The sequence below is a fragment of the Bufo gargarizans genome, chromosome 4 (genome assembly GCF_014858855.1).
Source record: "Bufo gargarizans isolate SCDJY-AF-19 chromosome 4, ASM1485885v1, whole genome shotgun sequence".
Classification (NCBI taxonomy): Eukaryota; Metazoa; Chordata; class Amphibia; order Anura; family Bufonidae; genus Bufo; species Bufo gargarizans.
The window spans coordinates 462,455,882-462,471,558 of record NC_058083.1 but is presented as its reverse complement, the minus strand read 5'-3'; the positions used below and the strand labels follow the sequence as shown (position 1 = coordinate 462,471,558).

At 45.5% G+C, this 15,677-nt stretch overlaps 1 protein-coding gene across 1 annotated transcript in view; it reads right to left on the bottom strand.

Moving 5' to 3' along the window:
* Positions 1-15,677, bottom strand: part of ANKEF1 (ankyrin repeat and EF-hand domain containing 1) — a 67,454-nt gene that overhangs the window by 35,537 nt on the left and 16,240 nt on the right. The window contains exons 3-5 of the mRNA XM_044291258.1: positions 12,784-12,983; positions 10,596-10,745; positions 9,039-9,162 (exon numbers count right to left, since the gene is read on the bottom strand). Of these exons, the coding sequence (XP_044147193.1) occupies positions 9,039-9,162; positions 10,596-10,745; positions 12,784-12,983 (474 nt within the window). The remainder of the gene's footprint in view (positions 1-9,038; positions 9,163-10,595; positions 10,746-12,783; positions 12,984-15,677) is intronic.

Sequence of the window (15,677 nt, the reverse complement as noted above, 5' to 3'; positions counted from 1 at the left end):
CATAGAAGTGGAAGTCCTTTGGCCACATCCCACACTGATGACCACCTCATTGTGAACAATGCCCTGCGGAACCGGACGATGAATGCACACAACCCCAGGCACACTTAAGAGAGGTGAGAGGCACCCAAGTGTCACGTCAGACCATTCAAAACTGTTTACATCAGCATGGTCTGCGTGCTAGACAACCTGCAAGGGTTCCTGACCACACCACCAGGCACAGGTGTCATTGTCTTGCATGGGCCAAGGAGCATCTATGCTGGACAAGGGACCAGTGTGCCTCAGTGCTGTTCACTGATGAAAGTCGATTCACGCTAAGTAAAAATGATGGCGGCCAACAATATTGGAGACGTCAAGGAGAGCGCTATGCATCAGACACTGTTGTCACCAGACTAGCCTTTGGTGGTGGTGGTGTTACAGTGTGGGCAGGTGTGTCTAGTCAATACAGAACTGCCCTAATCTTTGTGAATGGTACAGTGACAAGCCCGTACTACTTGAATAACATCATTAATCCGGTCATTGTGCCTCTGCATGAACAACACAGGCCTAATGTCATCTTCATGGACGACAATGCGCCAGTTCATCGAGGTCGCATCATTAGGGAATGGCTGCTGCAGACTGAGTACCTCAAATGGAGTGGTCTGAACTTTCTCTAGACCTGAATCCCATTGAAAATCTATGGGATCAGCTGAGTCGCCGTGTAGTGGCTCGTAACTCTGTACCCCAGAACCTCAATGACCTGAGGGGCCCCTTCAAGAAGAGTGGGATGCCATGCCTCAGCAGACAATAAGTCGACTTGTGAACAGCAGGAGACGTCGTTGTCAAGCTGTAATTGATGCTCCAGGCCACATGACAAGTTATTGAGACATTGACATTTTTGTGGGGGTATACTACCCACCACTGGTATTGGCTTTTGTTTCAATAAATTGTTTGAGATGAAATCACCATTGCATGCTTCTACTTAAATCCCCTTCTTTCATGATATAATATCACTGTAGAGTGAACTTTTCATGTTTTCCATAAATTTCACCCGAAAGCCCGAGTAGTGCATCTCTGCGTATGGCTGCATGTATTCATGGTTGTATATATATATATATATATATATATATAAATACGAAAAATGGCGGCACTGACTGCAAGCAGAGAAAATGGGTGCACGTTCCAGGGGAATCGACCTCTTACCCCAATTAATGGATCCAGAAAAAGGACGGCACTCCGGTCTTGAAAAAAGTGAAATTATTCTTTAATCAACCTTGCGGTATATATATGTGGTGCATATATCATTGGTGTGTACTTTCTATGATGGCCCTCTTTGTCGCTAGCTCTATTAGTTATGTGAACAGTATACAGACGTGGACAAAATTGTTGGTACCCTTTGGTCAATGAAAGAAAAAGTCACAATGGTCACAGAAATAACTTTAATCTGACAAAAGTAATAATAAATTAAAATTCTATAAATGTTAACCAATGAAAGTCAGACATTGTTTTTCAACCATGCTTCAACAGAATTATGTAAAAAAATAAACTCATGAAACAGGCATGGACAAAAATGATGGTACCCCTAGAAAACACAGAACATAATGTGACCAAAGGGACATGTTAATTCAAGGTGTGTCCACTAATTAGCATCACAGGTGTCTACAACCTTGTAATCAGCCATTGGGCCTATATATATGGCTCCAGGTAATCACTGTGTTGTTTGGTGATATGGTGTGTACCACACTCGACATGGACCAGAGGAAGCAAAGGAAAGAGCTGTCTCAAGAGATCAGAAAGAAAATTATAGACAAGCATGTTAAAGGTAAAGGCTATAAGACCATCTCCAAGCAACTAGATGTTCCTGTGAGTACAGTTGCACATATTATTCATAAGTTTAAGATCCATGGGACTGTAGCCAACCTCCCTGGACGTGGCCGCAGGAGGAAAATTGATGACAAATCTAAGAGACGGATAATCCGAATGGTAACAAAAGAGCCTAGAAAGACTTCTAAAGAGATTCAAGGTGAACTTCATGCTCAAGGAACATCAGTGTCAGATCGCACCATCCGTCGTTGTTTGAGCCAAAGTGGACTACATGGGAGACGACCAAGGAGGACACCATTGTTGAAAACGAATCATAAAAAAGCAAGACTGGAATATGCCAAACTACATGTTGACAAGCCACAAAGCTTCTGGGAGAATGTCCTGTGGACAGATGAGACAAAAATCGAAGTTTTTGCCAAGGCACATCAGCTGTATGTTCACAGACGAAAAAATGAAGCATATCAAGAAAAGAACACTGTCCCTACTGTGAAACATGGAGGAGGCTCTGTTATGTTCTGGGGCTGCTTTGCTGCGTCTGGCACAGGGTGTCTTGAATCTGTGCAGGGTACAATGAAATCTCAAGACTATCAAGGAATTCTAGAGAGAAATGTACTAGCCAGTGTCAGAAAGCTTGGTCTCAGTCGCAGGTCATGGGTCTTGCAACAGGACAATGACCCAAAACACACCGCTAAAAACACCCAAGAATGGCTAAGAGGAAAAAATTGGACTATTCTAAAGTGGCCTTCTATGAGCCCTGACCTCAATCCTATTGAGCATCTTTGGAAGGAGCTGAAACATGCAGTCTGGAAAAGGCACCCTTCAAACCGGACACAACTGGAGCAGTTTGCTCATGAGGAGTGGGCCAAAATACCTGCTGAGAGGTGCAGATGTCTCATTGACAGTTACAGGAAGCGTTTGATTGCAGTGATTGCCTCAAAAGGTTGCGCAACAAAATATTAAGTTAGGGGTACCATCATTTTTGTCCATGCCTGTTTCATGAGTTTATTTTTTTACATAATTCTGTTGAAGCATGGTTGAAAAACAATGTCTGACTTTCATTGGTTAACATTTATAGAATTTTAATTTATTATTACTTTTGTCAGATTAAAGTTATTTCTGTGACCATTGTGACTTTTTCTTTCATTGACCAAAGGGTACCAACAATTTTGTCCACGTCTGTATGTAGGCATTATAGTCTGTTCACACTGACCTCAGTGGCATCCGTCAGCTGTGACAGATTTAATGGATACGTTGCATGACTGATATGAATTGATCCTGACGGGATGTAGGATGGGGAGGAAGTTACTTTATGTGCATTATTTATAATATAGGTTTGGATTATATGTAGTTCCAGTACAACAATACTGGTATTAAAATGTAGGCCTTTTGAATAGCATAAAATAAGCAATGCAGCGGACATAACATATACAAAACCCAAAAGCAACAATAAATGAGAATTCGTGCTACAGAATTTCATGTATTGTAGAATATATTTGACAATACACGTCCAGTAGCACATCAGGCATCCTCTTCTCTGTGAGAAACGAGAAAGGCTAGGTTATTGCAAGGAAATCCTCCAACATGAGAATCTGTGTGATATCTATCAAAAAGTGGTTCCCTTTGGGCACTGTAAAAAACATGCAGAAAAACACTTGTATAGATGGTAATGGCTCATTCTTGTACCAATTTATATATATATATATATATATATACAGTACAGACCAAAAGTTTGGACACACCTTCTCATTCAAAGAGTTTTCTTTATTTTCATGACTATGAAAATTGTAGATTCACACTGAAGGCATCAAAACTATGAATTAACACATGTGGAATTATATACATAACAAAAAAGTGTGAAACAACTGAAAATATGTCATATTCTAGGTTCTTCAAAGTAGCCACCTTTTGCTTTGATTACTGCTTTGCACACTCTTGGCATTCTCTTGATAAGCTTCAAGAGGTAGTCACCTGAGATGGTCTTCCAACAGTCTTGAAGGAGTTCCCAGAGATGCTTAGCACTTGTTGGCCCTTTTGCCTTCAATCTGCGGTCCAGCTCACCCCAAACCATCTCGACTGGGTTTAGGTCCGGTGACTGTGGAGGCCAGGTCATCTGGCGCAGCACCCCATCACTCTCCTCCATGGTCAAATAGCCCTTACACAGCCTGGAGGAGTGTTTGGGGTCATTGTCCTGTTGAAAAATAAATGATGGTCCAACTAAACGCAAACCGGATGGAATAGCATGCCGCTGCAAGATGCTGTGGTAGCCATGCTGGTTCAGTATGCCTTCAATTTTGAATAAATCCCCAACAGTGTCACCAGCAAAGCACCCCCACACCATCACACCTCCTCCTCCATGCTTCACGGTGGGAACCAGCCATGTAGAGTCCATCCGTTCACCTTTTCTGCGTCGCACAAAGACACGGTGGTTGAAACCAAAGATCTCAAATTTGGACTCATCAGACCAAAGCACAGATTTCCACTGGTCTAATGTCCATTCCTTGTGTTCTTTAGCCCAAACAAGTCTCTTCTGCTTGTTGCCTGTCCATAGCAGTGGTTTCCTAGCAGATATTCTACCATGAAGGCCTGATTCACACAGTCTCCTCTTAACAGTTGTTCTAGAGATGTGTCTGCTGCTAGAACTCTGTGTGGCATTGACCTGGTCTCTAATCTGAGCTGCTGTTAACCTGCGATTTCTGAGGCTGGTGACTCGGATGAACTTATCCTCCGCAGCAGAGGTGACTCTTGGTCTTCCTTTCCTGGGGCAGGTCCGCATGTGAGCCAGTTTCTTTGTAGCACTTGATGGTTTTTGTGACTGCACTTGGGGACACTTTCAAAGTTTTCCCAATTTTTCAGACTGACTGGCCTTCATTTCTTAAAGTAATGATGGCCACTCGTTTTTCTTTACTTAGCTGCTTTTCTCTTGCCATAATACAAATTCTAACAGTCTATTCAGTAGGACTATCAGCTGTGTATCCACCTGACTTCTCCACAACTCAACTGATGGCCCCAACCCCATTTATAAGGCAAGAAATCCCACTAATTAAACCTGACAGGGCACACCTGTGAAATGAAAACCATTTCAGGTGACTACCTCTTGAAGCTCATTAAGAGAATGCCAAGAGTGTGCAAAGCAGTAATCAAAGAAAAAGGTGGCTACTTTGAAAAACCTAGAATATGACATATTTTCAGTTGTTTCACACTTTTTTGTTATGTATATAATTCCACATGTGTTAATTCATAGTTTTGATGCCTTCAGTGTGAATCTACAATTTTCATAGTCATGAAAATAAAGAAAACTCTTTGAATGATAAGGTGTGTCCAAACTTTTGGTCTGTACTGTATATATATATATATAGCACAGCTCGGACCTGTACAAGGTATATGAATAGGTTGTCCACACATACATCAAGGAGTCATTAACAGTATTCACATCCTATGTCTTTATGGCACTCTTGTTTAGCCACAGTATTCAACAGTGCATAACCTAAGCTGAAGGCTCCACCAGCACTTTAAGGTCTCTTTTACACGGGCGTCATGGATTTGGGCCGGATAAGATGCGAGTGCGTCCCGGGAAAATGCGCAAACATTTTAATGCGGTGGGATTTTCACGCGATGGAGACCCGAAAAATCGGCATGTTTGGTACCCGAATCCGGACTTCTTCACAGAAGTTCGGGTTTGGGTTAGGTGTTGTGTAGATTTTATTATTTTCCCTTATAACATGGTTATAAGGGAAAATAATAGCATTCTTAATACAGAATGCTTAGTAAAATAGGGCTGGAGGGGTTAAATTTTTTTTTTTAACTCACCTTAATCCACTTGTTCGCGCAGCCCGGCTTCTCTTCTGTCTTCTTCCTTGCTGTGCAGGAGGAAAAGGACCTGTGGTGACGTCACTGCGCTCATCACATGGTCCGTCACATGATCCATCACCATGGTGATGGATCATGTGATGGACCATGTGATGAGCGCAGATGTCATCAAAGGTCCTATTCCTCAAAGAAGAAGACAGAAGAGATGCCGGCTGCGCGAGCAATTGGATTAGGGTGAGTTAAATTATTATTATTATTTTTTTAACCCCTCCAGCCCTATTGTACTATGCATTCTGTATTAAGAATGCTATTAGTTTCCCTTATAACCATGTTATAAGGGAAAATAATAATGATCGGGTCTCCATCCTTATCGTCTCCTAGCAACCATGCGTGAAAATCCCACCGCATCCGCACTTGCTTGCGGATGCTTGCGATTTTCATGCAGCCCTAATTCACTTCTATGGGACCTGCGTTGTGTGAAAAACGCACAAAATAGAGCATGCTGCGATTTTCACGCAATGCACAAGTGATGCGTGAAAATCACCGCTAATGTGAATAGCCCCATAGAAATGAATGGGTCCGGATTCAGTGCGGGTGCAATGCGTTCACCTCATGCATTGCACCTGCGCGGAAATCTCACCCGTGTGAAAGAGGCCTTACTGCTCAACTTGCAGCAAGTTATGTGGATTGTGCTGCTCAAGTTACGAAATGGTTTCCAGCTTCAAGAGAAATAAATAGAGTAGGACTGGCCTTAGTTTGGTATCAGCTGGGACAGTCCTGATTGTCAGAATGAGGCACTGGCTTATAGAATGTGAGTAAAGCCTCATTCACACAGTCAGTGTTCGGTCAGTGATTGTGAGCCAAAACCAGGATTGGAGCCTCCACAGACATAAGGTATAAGGGAAAGATCTGCACCTGTTCTGTGTTTAGAGCTGCACCTGGTTAGGGACTCATTTACACGAACGTGTGAAGCCAGTGCCCGTGATGTGGACTGCAAATTGCGGTCCGCAATGCATGGGTACCGTCCGTGGCACAGGCGCATGAGGATCGCAGACCCATTGAATGGGTCAGTGATCGTTCCGTTCCGCAAAAGGACAGAGCAAGTTCTATCTGTTTGCGGTGCAAAAGCACGGAACGGAACCCCAGAAAGCACTCCGTAGTGTTCCATTCTTCTGTTCCGCATCTCTGGATTTGCGGACTCATTGATATGGCCACAGAACGGTGCCCGTGTATTGCGGATCCGCAAATGCAGTATGCAATACGGCAATGGGCAGCACACGTTCGTGTGAACGAGCCCTATGGCCTCATGCACACGACCGTTGTGTGCATCTGTGGCCGTTGTGCCGTTTTCCGTTTTTTTTCGCGGACCCATTGACTTTCAATGGGTCCATGGAAAAATCGGAAAATGCACAGTTTTGCAGCCGAGACCGTGATCCCTGTATCCTGTCCGTCAAAAAAATAGGACCTGTCCTATTTTTTTGACGGACAACGGTTCACGGACCCATTCAAGTCAATGGGTCCGTGGAAGAACACGGATGCACAAAAGATTGGCATCCGTGTCCGTGATCCGTGGCCGTAGGTTACTTTCATACAGACGGATCCGAAGATCCGTCTGCATAAAAGCTTTTTCAGAGCAGAGTTTTCACTTCGTGAAAACTCAGATCCGACAGTATATTCTAACTCAGAGGCGTTCCCATGGTGATGGGGACACTTCTAGTTAGAATATACAACGAACTGTGTACATGACTGCCCCCTGCTGCCTGGCAGCACCCGATCTCTTACAGGGGGCCGTGATCCGTACAATTAACCCCTCAGGTACTGCACCTGAAGGGGTTAATTGTGCGTATCATAGCCCCCTGTAAGAGATCCGGGGCTGCCAGGCAGCAGGGGGCAGACCCCCCTCCCTCCCCAGTTAAAATTTCATTGGTGGCCTAGTGCGGCCCCCCTCCCTCCCTCTATTGTAATAATAGCATTGGTGGCACAGTGTGCGGCCCCCCCTCCCTCCCTCTATTGCATTAACATTGGTGGCAGTGTGCGCCCCCGCCCCCCCTTCCTCCCTCTATTCTTTTAATACATTGGTGGCAGTGTGCCCCCCCCCACCCCCCCTTCCTCCCTCTATTCTTTTAATACATTGGTGGCAGTGTGCGGCCCCCCCCCCCCCGATCATTGGTGGCAGCGGAGTTCCGATCGGAGTCCCAGTTTAATTGCTGGGGCTCCGATCGGTAACCATGGCAACGAGGACGCTACTGCTTCTACTCCGCTGCCACCAATGATCGGGGGGGGGGGGGGGGGAGAGGGGAGGCCGCACACTGCCACCAATGTATTAAAACAATAGAGGGAGGAAGGGGGGGGGGGGGGGCGGGGGGGCGCACACTGCCACCAATGTATTAAAACAATAGAGGGAGGAAGGGGGGGGGGGCGGGGGGCGCACACTGCCACCAATGTTAATGCAATAGAGGAAGGGGGGGGCGCACACTGTGTCACCAATGCTATTATTACAATAGAGGGAGGGAGGGGGGCGGCATGGCGCACACTGGCCACCAATGCTATTATTACAATAGAGGGAGGGAGGGGGGGGGGCGGGCCGCACTGGCCACCAATGATATTCAAACTGGGGAGGGGGGGGTCTGCCCCCTGCTGCCTGGCAGCCCTGATCTCTTACAGGGGGCTATGATACGCACAATTAACCCCTTCAGGTGCGGCACCTGAGGGGTTATTATGCTGATCACGGCCCCCTGTAAGAGATCGGGTGCTGCCAGGCAGCAGGGGGCAGTCATGTACACAGTTTGTAGTATATTCTAACTAGAAGCGTCCCCATCACCATGGGAACGCCTCTGTGTTAGAATATACTGTCGGATATGAGTTTTCACGATGTAACTCATATCAGACAGTATATTCTAACATAGAGGCGTTCCCATGGTGATGGGGACGCTTCAAAATAAAATATACCATCGGATTGGAGAAAACTCCGATCAGATGGTATAAAGGGAGTCCAGACTTTACATTGAAAGTCAATGGGGGACGGATCCGTTTGCAATTGCACCATATTGTGTCAACGTCAAACGGATCTGTCCCCATTGACTTGCATTGTAATTCAGGACGGATCCGTTTGGCTCCGCACGGCCAGGCGGACACCAAAACGACTTTTTTCATGTCCGTGGATCCTCCAAAAATCAAGGAAGACCCACGGACGAAAAAACGGTCACGGATCACGGACCAACGGAACCCCATTTTGCGGACAGTGAAAAAATACTGTTGTGTGCATGAGGCCTATGGCTGATGGAAATCACTGATCGAACACTGAAGTGTGAATGAGGCATAAGGAGTAGGAGAGGCAAACCAGGACTGGCCAATTCATGCTAGTACTTATGTTGTCCTAATTTGAATTCTTTGGGTGGAAGTTGTAACCTGGAAGAAACCATCATTGATACCTCTTTGTCCAAGGAACTTGCAGCAATCGGCGAAGCCACCACTGGCTGCATGGTGAAGAGCTGTGTTCCCATCCATTGCTATAATTCCCATGTCACCTTTGTATGCAGACAGAACCTTCAAGATCTACAAGGTAGAAGAAGCCACTTTAGATGTATGAGGAGACTTGCGGACCAGTCACAAAAACATATTTATCAGATGTTTCTTATTGTGTGTCGGGAATTCTGCTGGCCAGGTTTCCGATTCTGTTGGTCAGGTGTCGTAGGGCCCTTTCCATGGTCAGGAGTGAACATTTATTGCCTTGTTCCATGTAAACTTGCCACTGATCAGCCAACAAAGGCAGCATTAAAAAAAAAATCACTGCTTGTTGACTGCACATCACCCTGTGTACATGGAGCACGTGCTGCTGGCAAATGAGAACTGTATGGGGGGTTGAACGATCGTATTAATGATCGCTCATCCCCATACTAACCATAACTGTCCAATGTAAACAGCACTTGACCAATCAGTATGCTTTGCCGTTGATCAATGCTCATTACAGGGCAGAAAATCTGGCAGTGTAATAAGACCAGTTATGGGCAGTTCGCAGTGTTCGCTAGCGAACACATGCGGGCTGCCATCTTGACTCACAAGTCCGGCGATGCACAGGTAAGCCCTTATCTGTGCCTGTGCCTGGAGCCGGTCTGAAACAAATGCGGTCAGCGGGAGCAGGCAGTTCCGAGAACAGCCGCCGGGGGCCTTCATCGGGCTGTTCTCGGAACTGATTCAAGATGGCAGCCCGCATGTGTTCGCTGGCGAACACTGCGATCTGGCCATCACTGAATAAGCCCCTTACCCTAAAAAACATCTCATGCGTCCACACTATGTCACATTCCACAAAGAGAGAATACCACACCCTTAGGGCTCATGCAGACGAACGTTTTTTGCGTTCCGTGTACGGGCCGTATTTTGATTCCGTATACAGAACCATTCATTTCAATGGGTCCGCAAAAGATGCGGACAGCATCCGTTGCTCCGTTCCGTGGCCCTGCAAAAATTATGAGGCATGTCTATTCTTGTCCGTTTTGCGGACAAGAATAGGCATTTCTATAATAGGCCTCCTGTTACGTTCCGCAAATTGCGGAAGGCACACGGGCGGAATCCATTTTTTGCGGATCCGCAATTAGGGCTCGTGCACACGACCGTGTGCCGCCCAGGCCCATGCCACCGACTGCAATGCATGAGCGCTGACCATGGGGCCGCTGCATGCGGATCGCAGACCCATGCACTTGAATGGGGTCTGCAATCCGCATCCGACAGTCCACACCGTAAAAAAGTAGTGCATGCACTACTTTTTTGCGGTGCAGAGGCACAGACAGAAACCCCATGGTAGCACTCCGTAGTGCCTCAGTGGGGTTCCGTGCCTCTGTTCCGCACCGATCTTCCTGATTGTGGACCCAATCAAGTATTTTGCGGCCGTGTGCACAAGCCCTTCCAAACTGCTCAACTGGAAATAATCCGATTTCTAACGGCACTTGAAGGGGATATAACCATGAGAGACAAAGCAGTGGAAGCCATACCTCAAAAAATCCACCCTTAGCAGCAAAATGGACGGCATGATATCGCTGGTTATCAATAGCATTCACATCTCCGCCTTTCTCTAATACACTGCGGACAACTTCCACGGCTCCTTCTCTTGCTGCTTCCATCAAAGCCGTGCGACCTGTTTTCTGAGCAAAGATAGAACTTATTGATTTTATGTCATATTAAAGGGATGCTATCACCATCTAAGTCTAATTTAGAGGATAAAAGGATCACTAAATGTGTGAATTTTTCCTATTTTCTTTATATTTTATGTCGCAGTGGATGAGGAACAGCGTTTCGTTAGCTGCCATCCCCCACTTTATCTATGCACAGAAGGATTGGACTATCACCACTAATCTCCATACTACCACCCCCCTAATGTCTCCATTTAGTGTCAACACAAAAAATTGTTGTTCTTAAAGGGGTTTTCTGGTACTTGGGGCATATCCCTAGGGTATGCCCCCAATGTCTAATAGGACGGGACCCGCGCCTATCACTAGAACAGAGCCCTTAAAGTCAAGGAGAGGAGCGGTGGCCACTCTTGCGTGGTCCGCTTCCCTATTATTCCTATGGGAGTGCCGAAAATAGCCGAGTGCGCCACTCGGTTATTTTCCGCACTCAGACAGGAATGAATGGAGAGCAGCTGCACACACACGGTCTGCTCTCCTTCACTTTGCAGGCTGCGTTCTAGAGATAGGAGCGGGTCCCAGAGGTGGGACCTGCACCTATCAGACATTGGGGGCAAATCCTAGCGATATGCCCCCAATGTATGAGATGGGCCAACCCCTTTAAAGAGAATTTTCCATTGACAGGGCCAGATTCCTGCAGAGTCATCTTGCCTGGCTCTGTCAATGAAGAAAGAGAGGGCGGAGCTGGAAGAGGAAGTGGGAGGAGCAAGGGTGCACAGACAGGCTTGGGCCAACCCTCAGTGCACTTAACTGCTCATTTGCATAAGGATTACAACTGCTATTTCTTCAGCATGGCACTGAACTGCAGTAGTCACAGAAGTATTTACAGATGCAGTATTCTATGGCCTCTTGCACACGACCGTATGGCTTTTTCAGTATTTTGCGGTACGTTTTAAACGGATCAGTTTTTCAGTTTTTTTGTTTCAGTAGTGTTTAAGCTTCCGTTCCGTTTTTCCGTTTGGTTTCCGTTTTTTGCGGATCGCAAACGGAAGCATGGCATATACAGTATACAGTAATTACATAGAAAAATTGGGCTGGGCATAACATTTTCAATAGATGGTTCCACAAAAACTGAACGGACACGGAAGCAATGCAGATGCATTCCGTATCATTATATTTTTTTTTTACAGCACCATTGACTTGAATGGAGCCACGGAATGTGATTTGCGGGCAATAATAGGACATGTTCTATATTTAAACAGAACAGAAAAACAGAAATACGGAAACTGAAAAAAACGTTTGTGTGCAAGATGCCTAAGGGTGGGTTCACATCACGTTTTATGCCTCCATTTGACGTATATGTTAAAGAAAGGATACATAACTGCAGCACACCACGTTCTTGTATCCTGTATAGTTCGGTATAAAAAAAAGTATACATTTTTTGTATATGTAAAACGGATGGGAAAAAACGTGATGTGAACCCAGCCTAACTGGAACACGAGACCGTACTGCACCAAGATCTATGACCACCTCGATCTGCTGGTCTGTTTCAGTCACTGATCAAGGCTGAAAGGTGTAAGGCTAGGCAATCAATGGATATTCCTAGAAAACACCTTTAGGCCTCATGCACACAAATGTATTTTCTTTCTGTATCCGTTCAGTTTTTTTTATTTGCGATTTAAATGGGTCCGCACAAAAAAACGGACTTACTCAGTGTGCATTCCATTTCCGGATGTCCGTATTTCCGCTCTGCAAAAAAATAGAACATGTCCTATTATTGTCTGCATTACGGACAAGGATAGGACTGTTCTATTAGGGGCCCGCTGTTCCGTTCCGCAAAATACGGAATGCACACGGATGTCATCCGTATATCTTGCGGATCTGTTTTTTGCGGACCGCTAAATACATACGGTCTTGTGCATGAGGCCTTAACCTCTGTTACATATAAAGATACTGCAGGTTTGAGAAGCTTTGATATATTTATATAGTACCGTTTATACGCTATAATAGGTGTGCTGTGTATGAATGACGCCATTAACATCATGGATATTCTTACCGGATTACATGCATTGGGATCCGCACCCTTCTCCAATAATCTTAGACACATTTCTTTACAATCTTGCGCCTGTTCACACGCGGCCAGCAGCACCGGTATTCCTTCCGCCGATGTGTTATTGACATCAGCTCCAGAGGCCAATGCTAGCAGAAAGCAACGTAGATGTCTCTTAGTCGGAGAAATGCAGTAAAATAAAACCCCTGTTGGAAGGAAATAAAGTGATGAAGCTCGGACTTTGGTAACAGGAAAGTAAAAGAATTACTTGCACAGCTTTGTCCAGGAATAAAACCCCTGAATAACCTGGAAAGACTTACTCAATCCAGAAAACTGGGGCATAAATGATTGCACCTCCACATCTGGTATAAAATAGGTCCACTGCCAGATTGGCCTGAAACCTCTGAGTGGTGAAGCATTTTCATGGTAGAATAATGCTCTAGTCAATACTTTAAAGGGGTTGTTCGGGAACTGATGCCCGCGCCCTTTCTCCGCTATGGAAAGATTCATAGCTCTGCTCTTCTGCACCCACTGCCCGGTTCTTCGCACTGGCTCACTAGTCAGGCTATAGTATGCTGGACCACCTACTGCCTGCCGCGTGGGCCCTCTATGAACATAATGAATGAACTAACACATATTTGGCCCCAGTTAACTGTCTGTGTACTGCACTTAACTGTCTGTGTGGCAGTGGAGATCGTGATCCTCTCTACTGCCCATCTCCCCGGCATCAGCCTTGTCCGCTGGCCATGAACTCTAAGATGGGAAGAGCTGAAGATCATCTTCTCCTCCCTCCTCTGACTCCCTTCACTGTCCTATTATCTGGCCCCAGAGTGACCCAGCATGCCTGTAAGTAACTCTGTGTGTATACTGTATATACTATATGTAATGTATATACTATATACAGTATGCGTGCCCTGTATTTTATGTATCATATATAGTGTATGCAGTATACATTTATAGTATATATAATACACACACATATATAGTACATGCAGAACACACATATATATATTATATACAGGACACACACATATACTGTATAATATATGTGTGTACTATATATACTATATATGTGTGTGCTGTGTGTACTATATATGTGTGTGTATTATATATACTATAAATGTATACTGCATACACTATATATACTATATATGTGTGTACTATATATGGGGGTTTGTCCTGTATATACTATATAATCCCATGTGCCTCAAAGGAGTAGCCCCACAAAAAATACATTTTTCAAACCAGCACCTGGATCTGGACACTTTTGTAATTGCAAGTCATTAAAATTTGTATATAGCCACTGAGCTATTCAATAAAATGTATCTGTATAGCGCCACCTGTTCTTTATTTTTTTTCTTATTTCTTTGACCTGCTCACTGAGAAGGCCGCACATGCTCAGTTTCATCCTTCAACTGCCTCCTGAGCTGTGATAGGGAGAGCTGAGACACGCCCCCTGAGCTGCAGCAGAAAAGACACGCCCCCTGAGCTCTCACCTTGATATAAATCTAGCAGAGCAACGAACGGGGAGAGCTCTGGATCCATGTGAGGTACAGGGCTGGTTCTGGCTTTAAAAGACTGTCAGGTACTAGATTTCGTTTGATTTTAGTTTTTTTAATTAATCAGGGGATAACTCATTTAAGGACCTTCTCATGTAACAGGGTCATGTGCATTCTGAATGCAAATGACTCTGAAGTGGACGCATGGCAGGAAGGTCTTTTCACGCAGTTACCAGGAGTTTTGGCTTGGGATACTTTGAAGCATATATGGGTGCTACCCATGGAAGCTCTGAACCATAGAAGGATGGACTCCACATGGCCTCTGAAGGTGTTCAGCATTAACCTTTTCAGCAATTTGTGCTACAGTGGGATCGGACAGACAGGCTAGTCTTTGCTTCCCACACACATTAATGACCCTTGTGCTCCTATGACCCTTTTGCTGGTTCAACAGTTGTCCTTCCTTTTTATAGATACTAAACACTGCATAGCTGTTACAGAAGTGGGTGTGGAACCGCTGGCTTTGGGCGTTAACCTGGCAGCACCTTAATACTCACCCATTAGCCCCTATACAGGGATTTGAACTTTTCTGCAGGTGAGCCACCAGGCCTCTACCTTCTGGAGTAGTCTTTATGTGGTTGACAGCTGACCCACAGGGGCCAGAGACACTAATGCGAAGCAAAACTATAGTCAAGGATAGGCAGAGGTCAGGACAGTCAGTGTAAGAGAGATCTGATAGACAGTCCAAAGTCTGCCCTGACTTTGGAATGTCTATCAGATCTCTCTTACACTGACTGTCCTGACCTATCCTTGACTATAGTTTTGCTTTGCATCAGTGTCTCTGGCCCCTGTGGGTCAGCTGTCAACCACATAAAGACTACTCCAGAAGGTAGAGGCCTGGTGGCTCACCTGCAGAAGGGAAGGGTCGGTACGGAGGTCAGGCACAGGTTAGGTCAGGCAGTGGAAAATCATAATCTGGAAATCAGGCAGAAGTCGGTACAGGGCCAGACAAACAGATACAGCACATGTTTGCAGGAACTAGCAAGCTAGATGACCTATTGCTCAGCCACATTCCCATAGGGGAAGATGCCTCAAGTACCCAAAAATGAAAAGCCATTGGCTAGTGTGTGAATTAGGGTGCCATAGGGAGTGTGCGCAAAGGGCAGAGACCTATCAGCAGGAAGCAGTCTGCAAACTGAAGGAGAGAGGGGCCGCTGGGAAGGGAGAAGGGTGAGTGAAGTGTCACTACTGCCCTCCTGGGAGAGCGGGCCAGTGGGAGACACAGATCGCTGATATAACAATACCGGGGTCACCCCACAAGACTTACCATTTTGGAGTCATTAAGCTATCACAATTTGGCCCTTCCAACACATCAACTTCAAGAACTGACTGTTCAATCGCTGC